At 46.1% G+C, this 14970-nt stretch overlaps 1 protein-coding gene across 1 annotated transcript; it reads left to right on the top strand.

Annotated features, from left to right (window-relative positions):
- The first annotated feature begins 8303 nt into the window (after positions 1-8303).
- LOC135809637 (HMG box-containing protein 1-like) lies at positions 8304-13775 on the top strand. Its single transcript, XM_065323033.1, has 5 exons — positions 8304-9456; positions 10665-10803; positions 11371-11470; positions 12015-12424; positions 12979-13775. The coding sequence occupies exons 1-5, from the start codon at positions 8571-8573 to the stop codon at positions 13154-13156; spliced, it is 1713 nt and encodes a 570-aa protein (XP_065179105.1). The 5' UTR covers positions 8304-8570; the 3' UTR covers positions 13157-13775.
- Positions 13776-14970: the final 1195 nt, after the last annotated feature.

Here is a 14970-nt window from a genome sequence, read left to right as displayed (position 1 = left end):
ATAGAGTGCTCAATGCAGGAGCAGAGCAGTAACACACGAGTCACAGAGTACCACGGGTCTGGTTTGTTGTAACTAATAGTTTCATGCCAAATGGCAATCTTCCATCATACTGTTCTTTTCTCTCTCACTTGACTAAGGGAGTTTGGCACATTTTCCCTCCAGGACTTTTCACACCCACCAGACCTCAAACCGTCACGGATTCCCTCCCATACCACTGTACAAATACCATACTAGCTGTGCATCACTGTTATCAGGTGTCTGAAGATTGCCATCTGACATGAAACTATTAGTTCCAACCAACCAGACGCGTGGTACTATGTGACTCGCTCCTCCTTCTCCTGTGTCCACTGCAGAGCGCGAGGTCAAGCACCGGCTGTCAGATTATACCTTCGCTACAGAGTTTATAATTATGCTCGTCTTTCATGTTCATACACTTGCAGTTACACCCAGATCAGATGATGACGTTAGTTGAGAAGATGCTATCTAAACTCCTGGGTGGAAAGGAGTACGAGTGGAAGCTCTCAAAACTGAGCTCGATGTGTGGGAAACAAATACATGTACTATGCTGTAGTCGCTTCTGACACTTTGTAGAAGGAATCATCGTAAGATGAACATGACGATTATATCACGTATCTGCATGCAATAAGAAGTGGTGGTAGGCCACGAATCAGGACAGGGCCCTAGTACAGACTGCACGAAACGCATCACACAAAACACCGGAGTATTAGTCAAATATTTTTAAATACTTTTGGTTTGGTGACGACATACATGTAAATGTGAATAGCTGATGCCAAGGACTGTCCAAAACTTCAATGCAACCATCCTCACCACAATGACTGCGACCAGTGTTACAGAGCAGACCTTCCATATCTCGTGTTAATGGACCACCATCAATCTGAGCTAATCGTCTACTCGTAGCACCGTGCACTAGTGATGAATACGACCTTTCCACGGACACACACACACACGCGCGCTCGCGCGCGCGTTCTGGCAGAGGTGGCTTACGAAGTATTTGCCCAGCAGTGCTAATCAGACGGGCTGAGACCCCTGAAGACGTGTGCACTGTGTCAATTGTGTTCAGTGCTTGATTGTGAGTTGTGACTGAACTCCTTGACCAGAGCAGGTCTGCGGAGCAGCTTTAACTGAGAATTGCGTAAAGTGACGACTGTTACTGTGTTAGTAGTGAAGGGACTATGCATCAAACCAACCAAGCACTGTATCGGACATCCTCTGGACAAAATTCCTGCCAAAACTAGGCAAAACAATTGTTTTGCTCTGAAGGGGCCTATGGCTATGCATCTAGCGTTCCCTAGATGTCTCAACAAAATGGCAGTTTGTTTCACAAGAAAACAAAAACATGTACATGATGGACATGAACTACATGTAGTACAATGTCATGTAGTAGTATATGTAGTAGTATGCCTCTTTGCACATGCCAGCTGCTTCACATTGCCATTAGTTCCTAGTCTAGGATAGGCCTGACGCAACGTCATTGCTGATACCGCGAACACAAAGCTCGCATACCGTTAGTGTCACACCATGTCCTGGACGAACACCAATGGCAATGCCACAATGGTACTAGTTGTAGTACAAGTGGCAGGATCGTGAAATATCTCGTGCTTGTGTGAACCTTGGAGCGTAATGGAATTACACGATCAATACAATTGACTGTACCTGGCACATTCATTAGTATAGAATTGTGTTTGCCCCATTGGACTACAAATCCATTTATCGCAGCAATGACTCAGAAGATGCGGAAGAGCACTTTTACGTTTAGAGCAGCTAGGTACAATGACTTGTACTGCCAATGCACAGTACCTGCAACGTGTGTCACATATTATCGCATCAAAGCAAGCCGTTAGGCTTGCTTTGATGCGATATTATGTGTGAATTGGAGGACGAGTGTTAGTCCTTCGTTTAGTAATTATTAAAAGCGGAAAACACCGCAGTACAGTGCAGTCTCAACTAACTGCCATAGGGATGATTGGTCAGTACATGTGCAGCGGTGGTGGCGGCAGCTGACAGTACAAACGAGCACTGGACAAGACCAACTGTGTCCTGAGCATTCCCGTAACTTCCACCGACTGTGGTCCCTCCCAATTCCCAGGTACAGTACCGCATATTATGCACTGCACCAGTCTGTGAAGTAGTTGGCTTATCGTGAGCGTAAACATGTTGTGCTGGACGCTATCACGTCCACACTATCATTGAGCAGTGAACACTATTCGTGATTCACGAATGGACTGATACTGGAGGCTTTCCTGGCAGCTATAAAAGGATAAGATGCACCTGACTTGCTCAGTTTCACTTGTTCTTCGGTAACATTCGGCTTGCCTGCTTCACCTTGCCAACACCTCTTTCGCATCTCTCTCTCGCATCTCTATCATCCCGTCTCTCTCAAATCTCTCTTACCTTTCTTATGCCTCCCATCTATTCATTTCTTTATCTTTTTATAAGAAGAAAGAGGACCAAATAGCTACAAGTTACGCTATAATATCCACTAACACCACCAGTTACTTTACAATCAGCTCATGCGATGACATTGCACGACACTGACCAACGGTACTGACGTTCTACACCTAACTGGCAATCAGCTCTAGCACATCTTGGAGGTGCACTCCAACACTCAACAGCCTTCCAGCTTGGATGATTCTAAGTTTTAGAAATAACATAAGGAGAGGAAGGTGAGCGCAACCCAAGACAAGCACGAGCTGAAAGTCTCAGCTGTGAAGGACGTTGGCGGATGTACATGTATGTCGAGGACGATACTGGCAAGACCACCGGACAACTTGAAACGGTCAAACCACAATTCAAAGACGCATAGCAACATACCACACAACGTGTGTGTCTCTAAAGAATCGAAGATCAATTGAAGGTGAAGCTAAGCGAACATGAAGAACCGACCGCCTCAGTAGAGTCAGTGCTACAATACAGTACTTCTACCAAGACAATTCAGATGGAAAAATAAGCAGTACTAACAAGCAGTAGTTTCACACGACGATCGTTTCGCCGTACAGGCTTCTCTATCTCTAGTATCGGTATCTCTATCTCTATCGCTATCTCTATCTCTCCAACTATCTACCTCTCTCCCTCTCTATTTCCTCCCCCTCTCTCATTCTCATGCCTGATTGGCCGTGAGACGGCAGGTCAGTGGATCGTTCAATCACCACGGTCCACCACTGCCGGAAACATCAAGTGCAATGCTTTAATAGGTCGTTCCGTTCCATACGCGCCCAATATGTCGGAGTGTCCGATGCAGAATAATATTCAAATGAATACTTTGTTGTTGAATGTCATTATCACAGCAGTCAGTGTCGTGCTAATTATTGTTAAATTTGCTAGTGTTGGACACAAACAACGGATAAGTTGTAATTAAGTTAACACAGCCCTACCGGAAAACACGAGCTGAAAGTCTCAGCTGTGAAGGACGTTGGCGGATGTACATGTATGTCGAGGACGATACTGGCAAGACCACCGGACAACTTGAAACGGTCAAACCACAATTCAAAGACGCATAGCAACATACCACACAACGTGTGTGTCTCTAAAGAATCGAAGATCAATTGAAGGTGAAGCTAAGCGAACATGAAGAACCGACCGCCTCAGTAGAGTCAGTGCTACAATACAGTACTTCTACCAAGACAATTCAGATGGAAAAATAAGCAGTACTAACAAGCAGTAGTTTCACACGACGATCGTTTCGCCGTACAGGCTTCTCTATCTCTAGTATCGGTATCTCTATCTCTATCGCTATCTCTATCTCTCCAACTATCTACCTCTCTCCCTCTCTATTTCCTCCCCCTCTCTCATTCTCATGCCTGATTGGCCGTGAGACGGCAGGTCAGTGGATCGTTCAATCACCACGGTCCACCACTGCCGGAAACATCAAGTGCAATGCTTTAATAGGTCGTTCCGTTCCATACGCGCCCAATATGTCGGAGTGTCCGATGCAGAATAATATTCAAATGAATACTTTGTTGTTGAAAGTCATTATCACAGCAGTCAGTGTCGTGCTAATTATTGTTAAATTTGCTAGTGTTGGACACAAACAACGGATAAGTTGTAATTAAGTTAACACAGCCCTACCGGAAAACATGTGGAGAATATGATCAACGTCCAACCGTGCGTGTACAATGTATATTATGAGCCGCTGTCAGTGAAAATGAAGCTTATAATTATAACTTTCTATGAAAGCTCTAAGAATCGTTTTGTCCATTTCAAGAATGGATTACTGATATTCTAGCATTCCCCGATTTCAACTTTCAGCTGAAAGCAGTCTTATCTGGCTAATTTGCTCGATTTGCATTACGCTCACTGGTCTGGATTTCCCCTCCACGCTTGTATCTCGCGGAAGCAGTGGTGTCACTTTGATTCCACCGCGGGGAATATGCATGTACATGTACTTGTACTGATAAAATTTGGGCTTCAATGAAGCGGTGATTTTGTTTAGAAAACGGGGCTGGAAAGACCGATTTCGGGTGTCATGTCCCGCAGAATGGTGGACTCGTCTATTGGCATTGGTTAAAGCCGAGACTGTCGCACAGTCTCGGCAAGAGACCACGGCGATGGGTGCTGTGAGAGCATTCACACTGCGTTCAACCGACCCAACGGAGACGATGATACGATCCTCAATGCATTTGGCCGCAAGGCCATGGGGCTTTCCGGCCAAATGCAGCCAAGAGTCTAGTTCACTGTTGCTTAGCACTAGAAAGTAAATTTACTGGTGACACAACATCTACAGTCGAAGCCAAAGAAATCCAACCCACGAGCCGAAAGCAACTCGTGCGATCCCAAGCCCTCGGATGGGTTTTTGGTTGTTGTTGTTGTTGTAGAAGTTTATTTAACGTCGCACCACAAACAGGCGATTTCGCCTCCTTTGATACATGTGGACGACAGAAGGAATGAGAGAGAGGGGGGGGGGGACAGAAGTATTGAGAGAGGAAGGGTAGAAATAAATAAGCAATCAACCTCAGGGCTACACCAAAGCAAAAACGGAATGGGAACATACTATATACAAAATAGCTTCATACATATATTGCAAAACACGTTTACTATTCTTCAGTCCTTTGGTCTGCGCATAATGTAATTGAAATGAAAACGCGGCACAACCTTTGACTCGCGGCTCGGATTTCTTTGGCAACGACTGTACTTGTATATTATTTGGAAGAAAAAGGTTCTTTCATTAATTCGAAATGCGGCTTGTCCGCTTGTCCATTCGCCTTTATTTCATTGGGCCTGGTTCCTGTTTATTGTGCGAATTTAAATAATAAACCAACCAGGTCGACCAAGGATAACTTACAATGACGAGTTACAATGTAGCTGTATAAAGTTTTGTTTTCGACTGGTAAATAGTAGGGACTGTACTCGCTGTTAGCTGTTACTCAGGATAGAATTCTCCGCCGTCCTAGCGCTTTCTTTTGCTTTCTGGCGCACCGATCGTCTGAAGAGAAATCATGGTCTCAGTTGTTGTTGTGTTTTTTTACTGAATACCACAGAACCATCAGATGCTGCACAGCGGGGGCGATGGCATATTGGATGGAAGTGGGGGCGGGGCAAAAGTAACTCCTCCGACCAAAGGTCTCGGAATCATCGTTACTCCTGTGCGCCGATACATAAGAGAAAAGAACATGTGCATCCAAGAGGGAAGCGCCGGCTTTGCAAACGATAATGGGGAGAATTTGAGATTGAGATAGGACATAACAGTAGTAAAAGCAGTGTACCGTGGAATTAGGAAGATGGGGAGAACTGATAATCGCATGCATATTAAGGCTGAGCGAAAGGGATCAAAGAGGGGTAGAAGGGAGTGATACTAGTACTGCTGATTAGAATTATAAAAATATACATTGTACTTGTAACGTTATACACTGTTGCCTGATGATTGCGAGAGCATGAAACTAATACTTCAAGTCGCAGCAAACAAGCCTTGATTGTCTTTGTTGTTCTGTTCTGTACATGTAATGATGTACATGTACATGTGCTTCGAAGTACATGTTTTGCATAAGTCAAAACCGCCGGAAGCGTTATCGCGGATTGCAAATGTCTTGCTTTGAGAGGTCTCTCTCATCTTCGACCCCGACCCCTCATTAGGCCTCAAAGCAGTTGCTCCGCCAGCCATATTCGTTCAACTCTAGAACCATGACATCTTTTCTTTCACTCGGAGCTGCATGGGGACTGTATTATGTACATAATGACGGCCACACAGTGACACTACATGTACACTGAACAGGATTGACAAGGTACATGTGTCCAAGGATTTCTGCGCAGGAGCACAGGCTTACATGATTGTACAGTTGACAACACAGTGCCACGAGACGTCCTGTTATATAACGACCTTTCAATACCCTAGTTTCTGCCATGCCTCCTTTCAACAGTCATTTCAATGCTTTTGGATGTTTTATGACACATTGGCGTCACAGAAGCACACGAACATGTACCGACACGGGTATGTGTTGCAGTAAAAGGCGCAGTACATGTACATCATGACAGAACTCACACATTTCAGAAGGTTTAGATGAAACCTCAGACAGCTCAATGGCATTCAAATAATCTACTTCAAGGAAGTTGTCATTCACTTACCTCCATGATCACTCCGCGAGAATGCCAAGGATATGACCGGTATTGCCCGTCCCTTTTCCTTTTTATTACTTGAAGTACTTCCCTAGCTTGAATACATGTACGGGTGACAATGTAAACGTCCGGGTAAAGTCACGGCTACACTACTTTTCAGGCAGGGATACGACTCCAGGCAACACGTGCACAGGGGAAACCTGATCGTTAGACATTAGTGATGACGACCTCACCGTCAACACACCTTCTCCACGAGTACAGAGATTGTGCGGACATACAGTGCACACAAGAGTCTCCACACCCTGAGAAAGGTGCATACACTGGAGGACCGAGAAAACAGTTCTTCAAAAGGTATAATTATTACTTGGTACAGAGTGTGTTATGTGGTCACCAGCTAGACTTTTGTAACTGTGAATTCCAATGTTATGTGCTAAAAAAAACTGCTAATGCAGGGTAAAGTGTAAGTCTCCTGTCCCTAGGTGATATCAATTATTACTTTCGGGATGAGATTTTGCTGGAATGGAAAGCGTCTGAATGTGGCACCCTTAGAACGAACTGTACATCTAACGAAGGGCGCGTTTTTAGTCGTCTATTACCCTCAGTAACGTTACATGACCAACCAGAGGTCATGTACTCTGGGCAGGCATGGGCGGGTAATGCTAGTTATTTGCTGCGATAATGCTAAAGGCAATGCTCATAATATGAGGATATAATGCCACTTAGAATGCTCACACTACTCCATAATGCCAGTTTGAAAGTTGGAAAAGTCGATTTAAGGAGGCCGTCTTGGATCAAGGCCAAAGCGTAGAAGAAAAAAACTTAAACAGCAGTGAGCATGTTGTCTGAAACAATCCACTGAGAAGGTTGATTTGCAACGTCAAGTCTCCGGACGAAGCCGGACGGGTTCAGATGCACGGTTTTCGGAACTGGACCTAGCCAGCTTCATGCATGACACCGTTGTCGACCGGCAATTATGCTTGTAATGCCAATTTTGCATGCGAAATGGTGTTATAACTTATAATGCCAGCATTATGCCACCTGGAAAAAAGGGACTATAATGGCAGCCATAATGCTAGCATTACCCACCCATGCCTAACTCTGGGTATAATCTAACACAGAGAAACATGTTTTCACTAAATGGACACTACTGTGAAGATCACGGAAAATAAACGGCAACAAAATTTAATGATGGCTTCCGGCCTGCTAAAATCCACAAAGCTAAAGATCAGCACGGGCTTCGGTGACAGACATCAGAGATTTGGTCACGAGTAATGTGCACGTGTTATAGTTATCGAACCATTGTACGCTTCGCAAGTTCACACCATATACTCCATGGCAGGCTTGTGAGATGGCAATATTTACCTTTGCTATCACCACTCAAAAGTACACACTGTATTGTTATGTATGGCGCTCAGTCTTCTACTAGTCCCAGTCTACGTGCAATGTCGGGGTATAACCTCACAGGATGTCGGTCATCGGGGCGCCAAACCAAGGCCACAGGCTGTCAAGCAACGAGCTGCAATGCAGTCAGCTGATGACTGGTGAATGTCAACCGTTCCCTCCTCACCCTAGTCCGTTGCTGGCTAGTTCATCAGCGAATGCCAGGTCATGTAAGGTGATCAGTTGCAGTGTTCGAAGACGCTCCACGTCCAGACTTCATTCAGTGCTGAGAGCTCACTGTCTGCCACCATAGTCCATAGCCTGTGCCTGGGTGTGTGGAGTACGGGGCCGAGGACAGTCGCCTGTGGCAGGTGGTGCTCCGTCATGTCGGTCGTGTGCATGCGTAACGAACAATTTGAAAGGTTTGAAGTCGCCTGCAGCCGAACGGTCACGGCCATGTATGCCGATCCACTGAACCGAACGCACTGCCGCAAACTCATTCAAAGATTTCGAAGAGAAAGAAAGCGTGAAGTGAATGGCCGCTAAGGGGCAGTGACTTTATCCGATCGTTGACGAGCTAGAGAGAAGCTCACACTGGCTTAGCTATCCATCGTCTCTAACGCATGGCAACTAGTATCTATTCTAGCGGCATAGCTCCGCCGGAAAGCTCCTCATCGTCGTCGGCCTCCTCCTCTCGCAGATCCGCTGCGCAGTCCCACCATCGACCCTGTGCCCTTGACCTGCCCGGCACTGGTGGCGCATCGGCTGTCTCCTCCTCCAAGCTGCTTGACGAACTAGCGACCGTTGCCTGCAGTCCGGAAAGTCCGCTGATGAAAGCCGTCCAGGCGGTCTGGCCCGACTTCAATCTCTCTCCACTCGACCATAAGGTATCCAGCGCCAGTACTCGCCGTACTGTGGGATCTAACACTGTAATATCATCGCGTGTCAGGGGCACCAGTAGCAGTCCATTGAAACCGCCTTCGACAACTCAAGTCAAATCATTGAGCAGCGCAAGCAAAGTTGCTAAAGGTTCGTCCACCTCCTCCACATCATCGTCTCGACGCCACTCCTCCAATAATCGGCATCGCAACGGTATGGCCAGCAACGAGAACGGATCCTACATCGCCAATGGCAGTTCATTACCCGCTGTGGCCAGGACCGAGTCTGTGGAGGATGCCATCGAGCGTTTCGCCGACATCCCGCCGGCAGCACTGCGATGTTTCCAGACAGGAACGACCTTGCTGGCCATGTTCACCGCAGAACATGGCAGCGAGCAGTGGATATCAACGGAAACACTGCGCCAGGAATACCCCCAGGACGCGGGGACGTCCGCAGCGAGCAAGGACCTGGCCGAGATGACCCGCCTTCGTGTGGTCGACTGCCACGCGATCGGCAGAAAGCCTGGCGAACCTCAAGACCGAGTGAAGCTCACGTTTCTCGTCATGCCTACCGTGCATCAGATTGTGGCGAGCTGTTTCGTTAGTCACCCGTTCCTCGTCGAGAAAAAAGGTAGGAGGTGTCTATAATAGTGATTCATTCTTTACTGAAGAATACAAACAAACAAACAACAACTGTCTCGTTTGGTGGTGGACGGGGCAGTGGTGGTTTGAATGAAGGACACAGCTAGCTAAGCAGATCCGTGATGGTAACTGTGCTGTGCATGGATTGATAGGTTCGAATACAGTTGCGTCTTCTTCGTAGCGAATGTACTGAAGATTGTAAAGACTGCGTGCATTTACACAAGAAAAGGCACAGCTAAGGCTCCGCGAGCTGACTACCCGGATTTATCCATTCTGGTTCGATAGTTTCGTCGACATTCGCCACAGCCTACACAGGTCCCACCCGATGTAGACCATACGTGGGGATGTGACCATTGGTAACCATCGGGTTGTCATGCACCATTAGAATAGGCTTGACATCAGATTCAGTGTTACAATTATTGTTCTTCCGTTGGCCGAAGGGCACGTGCAAAAATGATTGATGGTTTTCGTATGGACAGTCTGCATGGTTGCCTTACTTGTCGACCGATAAATCAAGGCTAGCGCATCTAGTAACACAGTAAGGACACGGTAATGAGTGCAAATACTAGGAATGCAGAACACGAATTGACTGAGTTTACACATCATTCGTGATAAAGTTAGATACATGTGCCTCAAGTATTACAATGGCGGGATGGCGAGCGATACAGGAATGCTGCAACAGGGCATACAGACTGTGCAAAGATTGCCACTGCACGAAGTCTTCTTACAGGTAGTCTTTCTCTCTATTCTTACTACGGCCTACAAGTACAAGGCTATAATTATGTAGATACAGTACATGGATTAGGCTGTCCTCGAATCCTTGATGTAGTTACATGTACGTCTTATGATCACGTATGTCAGATCATAATCTTGGCAATATAATCTACTGTCTCGCCCTCTCTTCAAACGTCAGGCTTTGCCATGCCCTGCGTTCTGCTGATGTTCTGGCCTGGACATCCCAGCCATGCGGTGATTCAAACCGTATCATAGAGATTTCATCCACTGTCACCTTCAAGCGGAGTTCAAATTACATGTATTTTTGAGTGTTGAACAATCGAAGAACATACATTTGTCTCCATTTTTGGAAACCCTGCAAAGTCAAATTAATGTAAAGTAAACTAATAACTTTGCCAAAGCCATAGGTTTCAGGGCGGATCGTTGAGAGTTTTGTGGCTGATGCGTTTCGTGTATCCACAGGTTGGACATCACTCGACCCGAACACGACATTGGTGCAGGAAGGACTGTCCTGCCAGCAACTGTCGCTAGGAGATCTGTGCGTCCCCCCGGTAGCAATGGAGGAGAATGGCATCGGACGAGAGGAAATCATGGCCGCTGGGTAGGTCAAATAGCTAAGCTGTTTTCCTCTGAGACTATGTCTTTATCTCCTTCTTTGCTCACCTATTGCTCATCACTTCTTTTACAGATTTGGCATTATGGAAAGTTTGGAAACCCCTCGATAGGCGAAAGCCTTTGGGGAATCCTTAAACAATAAAAATTACTTCAGAAGTACAAAATTACTCTGAAGTTGGTTGCTCCAACGAGGAGCACACGCTTCTTGTCTAAGTTCGTAAAATTACTCTGGGGGGGGGGGGGGGGGGGGAATAGACAAAAAAAGGTTTTGTGTGTTGGAAGATTGAGTACAATGTTCAATGTCAGGTGGATAAAATAATTCAAAAAAGCCAGCTGGGTAAGTAAGCGAGGGATTACTGTGTATGCAAAAGCGTCAATTGCAGTTTTGTAGACATTGCTCGTTTGGAGTAGCACAACTGCATGTGACTTGAAGAAGTGGTCCATTGACCACCGACACTGTGTCCTGGTGACTGAAGTTTCTTCCCAATGTGGAGTCCACTGCATTGATCTGATTGCTGGTATTCTCCACGGTATTTCTCCTGGGTGACTGCAGTAACTGCAGTGAATCCTCCAGTGGAGAGTACTCAGACGAGGAGGATGATGAAAACTCCGAGGAGTCGAAAGCAGCGCGGCTTCTGAGCCAGTTGGCAACCGTAAGTCTCTATAGGCTATTTATTGGCTTTCTCTAATCATCAGTTTGTGGAAATGAAATGGGAAACGTCTGAAGAAAAAATTGACTGTCACTTCAGAACTCAAACCCGTTCACGCAAATGTATGCGAGAAATTGCAGCTGTGCAACTATATTGGTAGCAAGGAGCTGAATCGATGCAACAATTTCATAATACCATGATTTGTTTGTGGAGTAACTTGATCATCAACTATAAATCGTAATCCACCAACAGACTACATCAGGTGTTCAGTAAAAATGTGGATCTGTGACTTTGCCAGATGGTGCATCTGTGGTGTTTCGTTTGCTTTTTATACTTTGGAAAATAACACCAAACAGTATTGTGCACCTAAAATTATTATTGGCACGGCACCGGAGTTGATACATTTCCTCTACAAACTCCTTGCCTGTAAATCTGAAAGGTCTTGCTTCGGAAGAGTTGTCTCGCGTTGACCTTGAGTCATGTAATTATGACTTTGCCTGGAGAGTGCATCAACCTCTTTGTGTTCAACATTCTATGTCCTGTGCAGGGCCAGTTGGTCTACTCGTCTCTCGATGAAGTGCACGTTCCTGAGGAAGAGGAAGATGACGACGATGAAGAGGAGGAAGAAAGCCCGAAGCCCACAAAACGCCGCTCTAAGAAGAAGCAGCACCAGGACTACTACGATGCTGACGATTTCGAAGTTGCCGAAAGCGAAGGCAGCGACGATTATGATTACGCGACTGAAACAAAAGTCAAGCCGTCTAAGAAGAAGGCAGCGATCAGCAAGCGACCCAAACTTCCTAAGAAGAAACAGAAGAAGCAGAAGCATGGCGATGGAGATGGCGAGACGCCCAGCAAAATGGAGCCAGGCTCCAAGCGGCCCATGAACGCGTTCATGCTGTTTGCGCAGAAATACCGGCAAGACGTGACAAAGCAACATCCGGGCAAGGATAACCGGTGAGACCAAAATTAGTATCATTCTCTAACTGCATGGTTACCTCGATCACACTGTCCAGTTAGTATAGAATATGGATTCGTTTCTCATGGACTCGGTTGCAGCAGGCATAACGAACATAGTTGTTGAATAACTCGAATACATTTTAAAATGAAATTTGGACAGTGCATGATTCAGTGTTTTAGAATACAGTCACCTGTGGTAAGTGTGTCACCGAATCCCACCTGCACTGAATTCTCCTGGATTTATCTTTTGCGATGATAAGCCCAAATTAGCTGGGAGCCGGGAGAGCACCGACCATTACGGCATTAGATCATCGTGTATAAGCCTTGATCAAGGTGCCAAGTCACCTTGGTAACGAGTCTAATTGTGTTGTTCTGAGCACAGGTTGATCATTCTACTTCTTCTAGGGTACATGTGTCTGAATTTTCGTAACACGACTTTAAAAGCATCTTTGGAGAGCGTACACATGGTACAGGGCTGAATGTGGCATTTCGTTGTGCATTGTATACTAAATCCGCTGATCTTTGAACTCTCTCCTGCTTGTGTGTTCCAGAGCTATCAGCACACTGCTTGGTACGTACTGGAAGGAGCTTGACAATCAAGCACGAGTTGCGTACGTTGTTGAGGCCCGAGCTCTCGCGCAGCAGCATCAGAAGCTGTATCCCAACTGCTGGAAGCGCAAGCGGACCAATGCGGCTGCCGCTGCCGCAGCAGCAGCAGCCAAGAACTGAACCAAACCGACGTGCAAAGGTCTCTTTGAACTATAAACAAGCTACTGGTACTCAGTAGCGAACACTGGATATCCCTGGTAGAAAATGAAGCTATGTTTCCTATTTAGGTAGCTATAGGCGATTGCCATGTCTCCATTGTCAACTATGTACATACACCATTGCCCTTTCTACATTAGAAACCAACTTCTAGGTGCTAGGGAATTTTCTTATATGCACTATGCAATGAATGAGACCTTTTTCAAGAATAGAGCCTTAGAGGCATGACTGAAATTGCGCGATAATATTGGTAATGGATTATTCCAATCCAATACTGAGCTCTTTTTAACTCAATATTTTAGGAACTTTACGGGAATTTACAATGATTCCGTCCAACGTTCGTAGGAATCAACAAATTATCAATATTATTATTTCAATCATCTCGGTTTCAATACCGGGTATTTGTATAGGCAAGTAGTTGGATGTTGCAGCCTGAATATAATGTGATAATTGATAGCTAATATATTAGATTCTTGTTTAGTTTGACTCGCGACAGTCATTGTGCTGTCCTTATACAAACGGTGAAATGACAACCACCCCGCTCCCTCGAACTGTATTTACAAAGACGTTGCGTTTTTCCTGAGGTCTGTCGCAGTTGCGTTGTTGATTGCATCATGACCGTGTCGTTTGCGTGGCTTTGACCATGTTGACTGCGGCTCTGACTGAGTTGGACATCTTAGATGACGAGAGCGAGATTGAAACCACCTCTTCGTCTGACTCACCTGACGACTCGGGACGGGAAATGATTTCGAGGCAAAGGAGTCGTTGTCCCTTTCCCGAAAACGGTCCTTGGACAGATCCTCGAGAGGGCCAAAACGGCGATGGAGGAGAGTACAAAGGTCAACGTCAGTCCTCTGCAGCGGCTAAGTGAATGTCCAGGCGAAATGCTGACCGTTTCTGCTGGAAAGGTGATTTGTGATGCCTGCCATGGCAAGGTTGCTGTGAAGAAGAGCATATTCAAGGATCCCACTGCATCGTCGCTCCATCAATTCGGCAAACAGAACAGGAGAGACGCCGAAGACCTTCGGCAGCAACGAGTGCTACCAAGCGGAACGGGAAAAGCACGTGAGGAACGGGCCTGCCTGAAGCTGTGCCAGGTGAGCAAAGCCTGACGTTGTCAGGGCTTTCCTTGTGGTAGCTATTGGCCAAGATTGATTTACTTCTTCCTGTTTTGGAAACGGGGACTGAGCGCGTGACAGTTTAGCACTCACCTTGCTTCTCGTATCCCCTATATTCTGAGGATGGAACGAGACCGTCATGTGCAGGAAGAGCTGAACTTCGCGACAAGCTGCTTACATTTCAGTAACATTTGATAGCAGCACGTATCGAGTTAAAGGGGAAGTGCATCGATTTTTCGAGTAGGGTCTAGAAGAAAGACAATTTGATATCGGTTCGAATGGCATATCTCTCGCTTCCATACGATAAGCCAAACTTGCCAAATCGCCAATTGTATACTCACGTTGCCATAGCGACCAGCGGAGTGATGACGTACGAAAGGCTTAGCTCCTCCACAGAGAAGGTCGATCACTGCAGAAATTGGTCATTTTCAATTGTCTTATTGTATTCACGATGTGAAAGAAGTGCTGTGTTCAATGCTGTTAGTGCCGTGAACTATTTGTCGCCCTTCTCATGCATTTCCCTAGGCTGACTGTGCCTAGGAAATGGTTTCCTCCAGGACAAGATGCTTGGAATTCGCTGTCTCTCCTGAGACATTTTCAGCAAACTTTCAAACCTACGACATTATTTCATTCGTCAATCTCCACCACCCGTCGTCTCAC

This window comes from Sycon ciliatum, chromosome 2 (genome assembly GCF_964019385.1).
Source record: "Sycon ciliatum chromosome 2, ocSycCili1.1, whole genome shotgun sequence".
NCBI classification, from domain to species: domain Eukaryota; kingdom Metazoa; phylum Porifera; class Calcarea; order Leucosolenida; family Sycettidae; genus Sycon; species Sycon ciliatum.
Note: the sequence above shows the minus strand (reverse complement) of the source record. Positions and strands in the feature narration are given on the sequence as shown.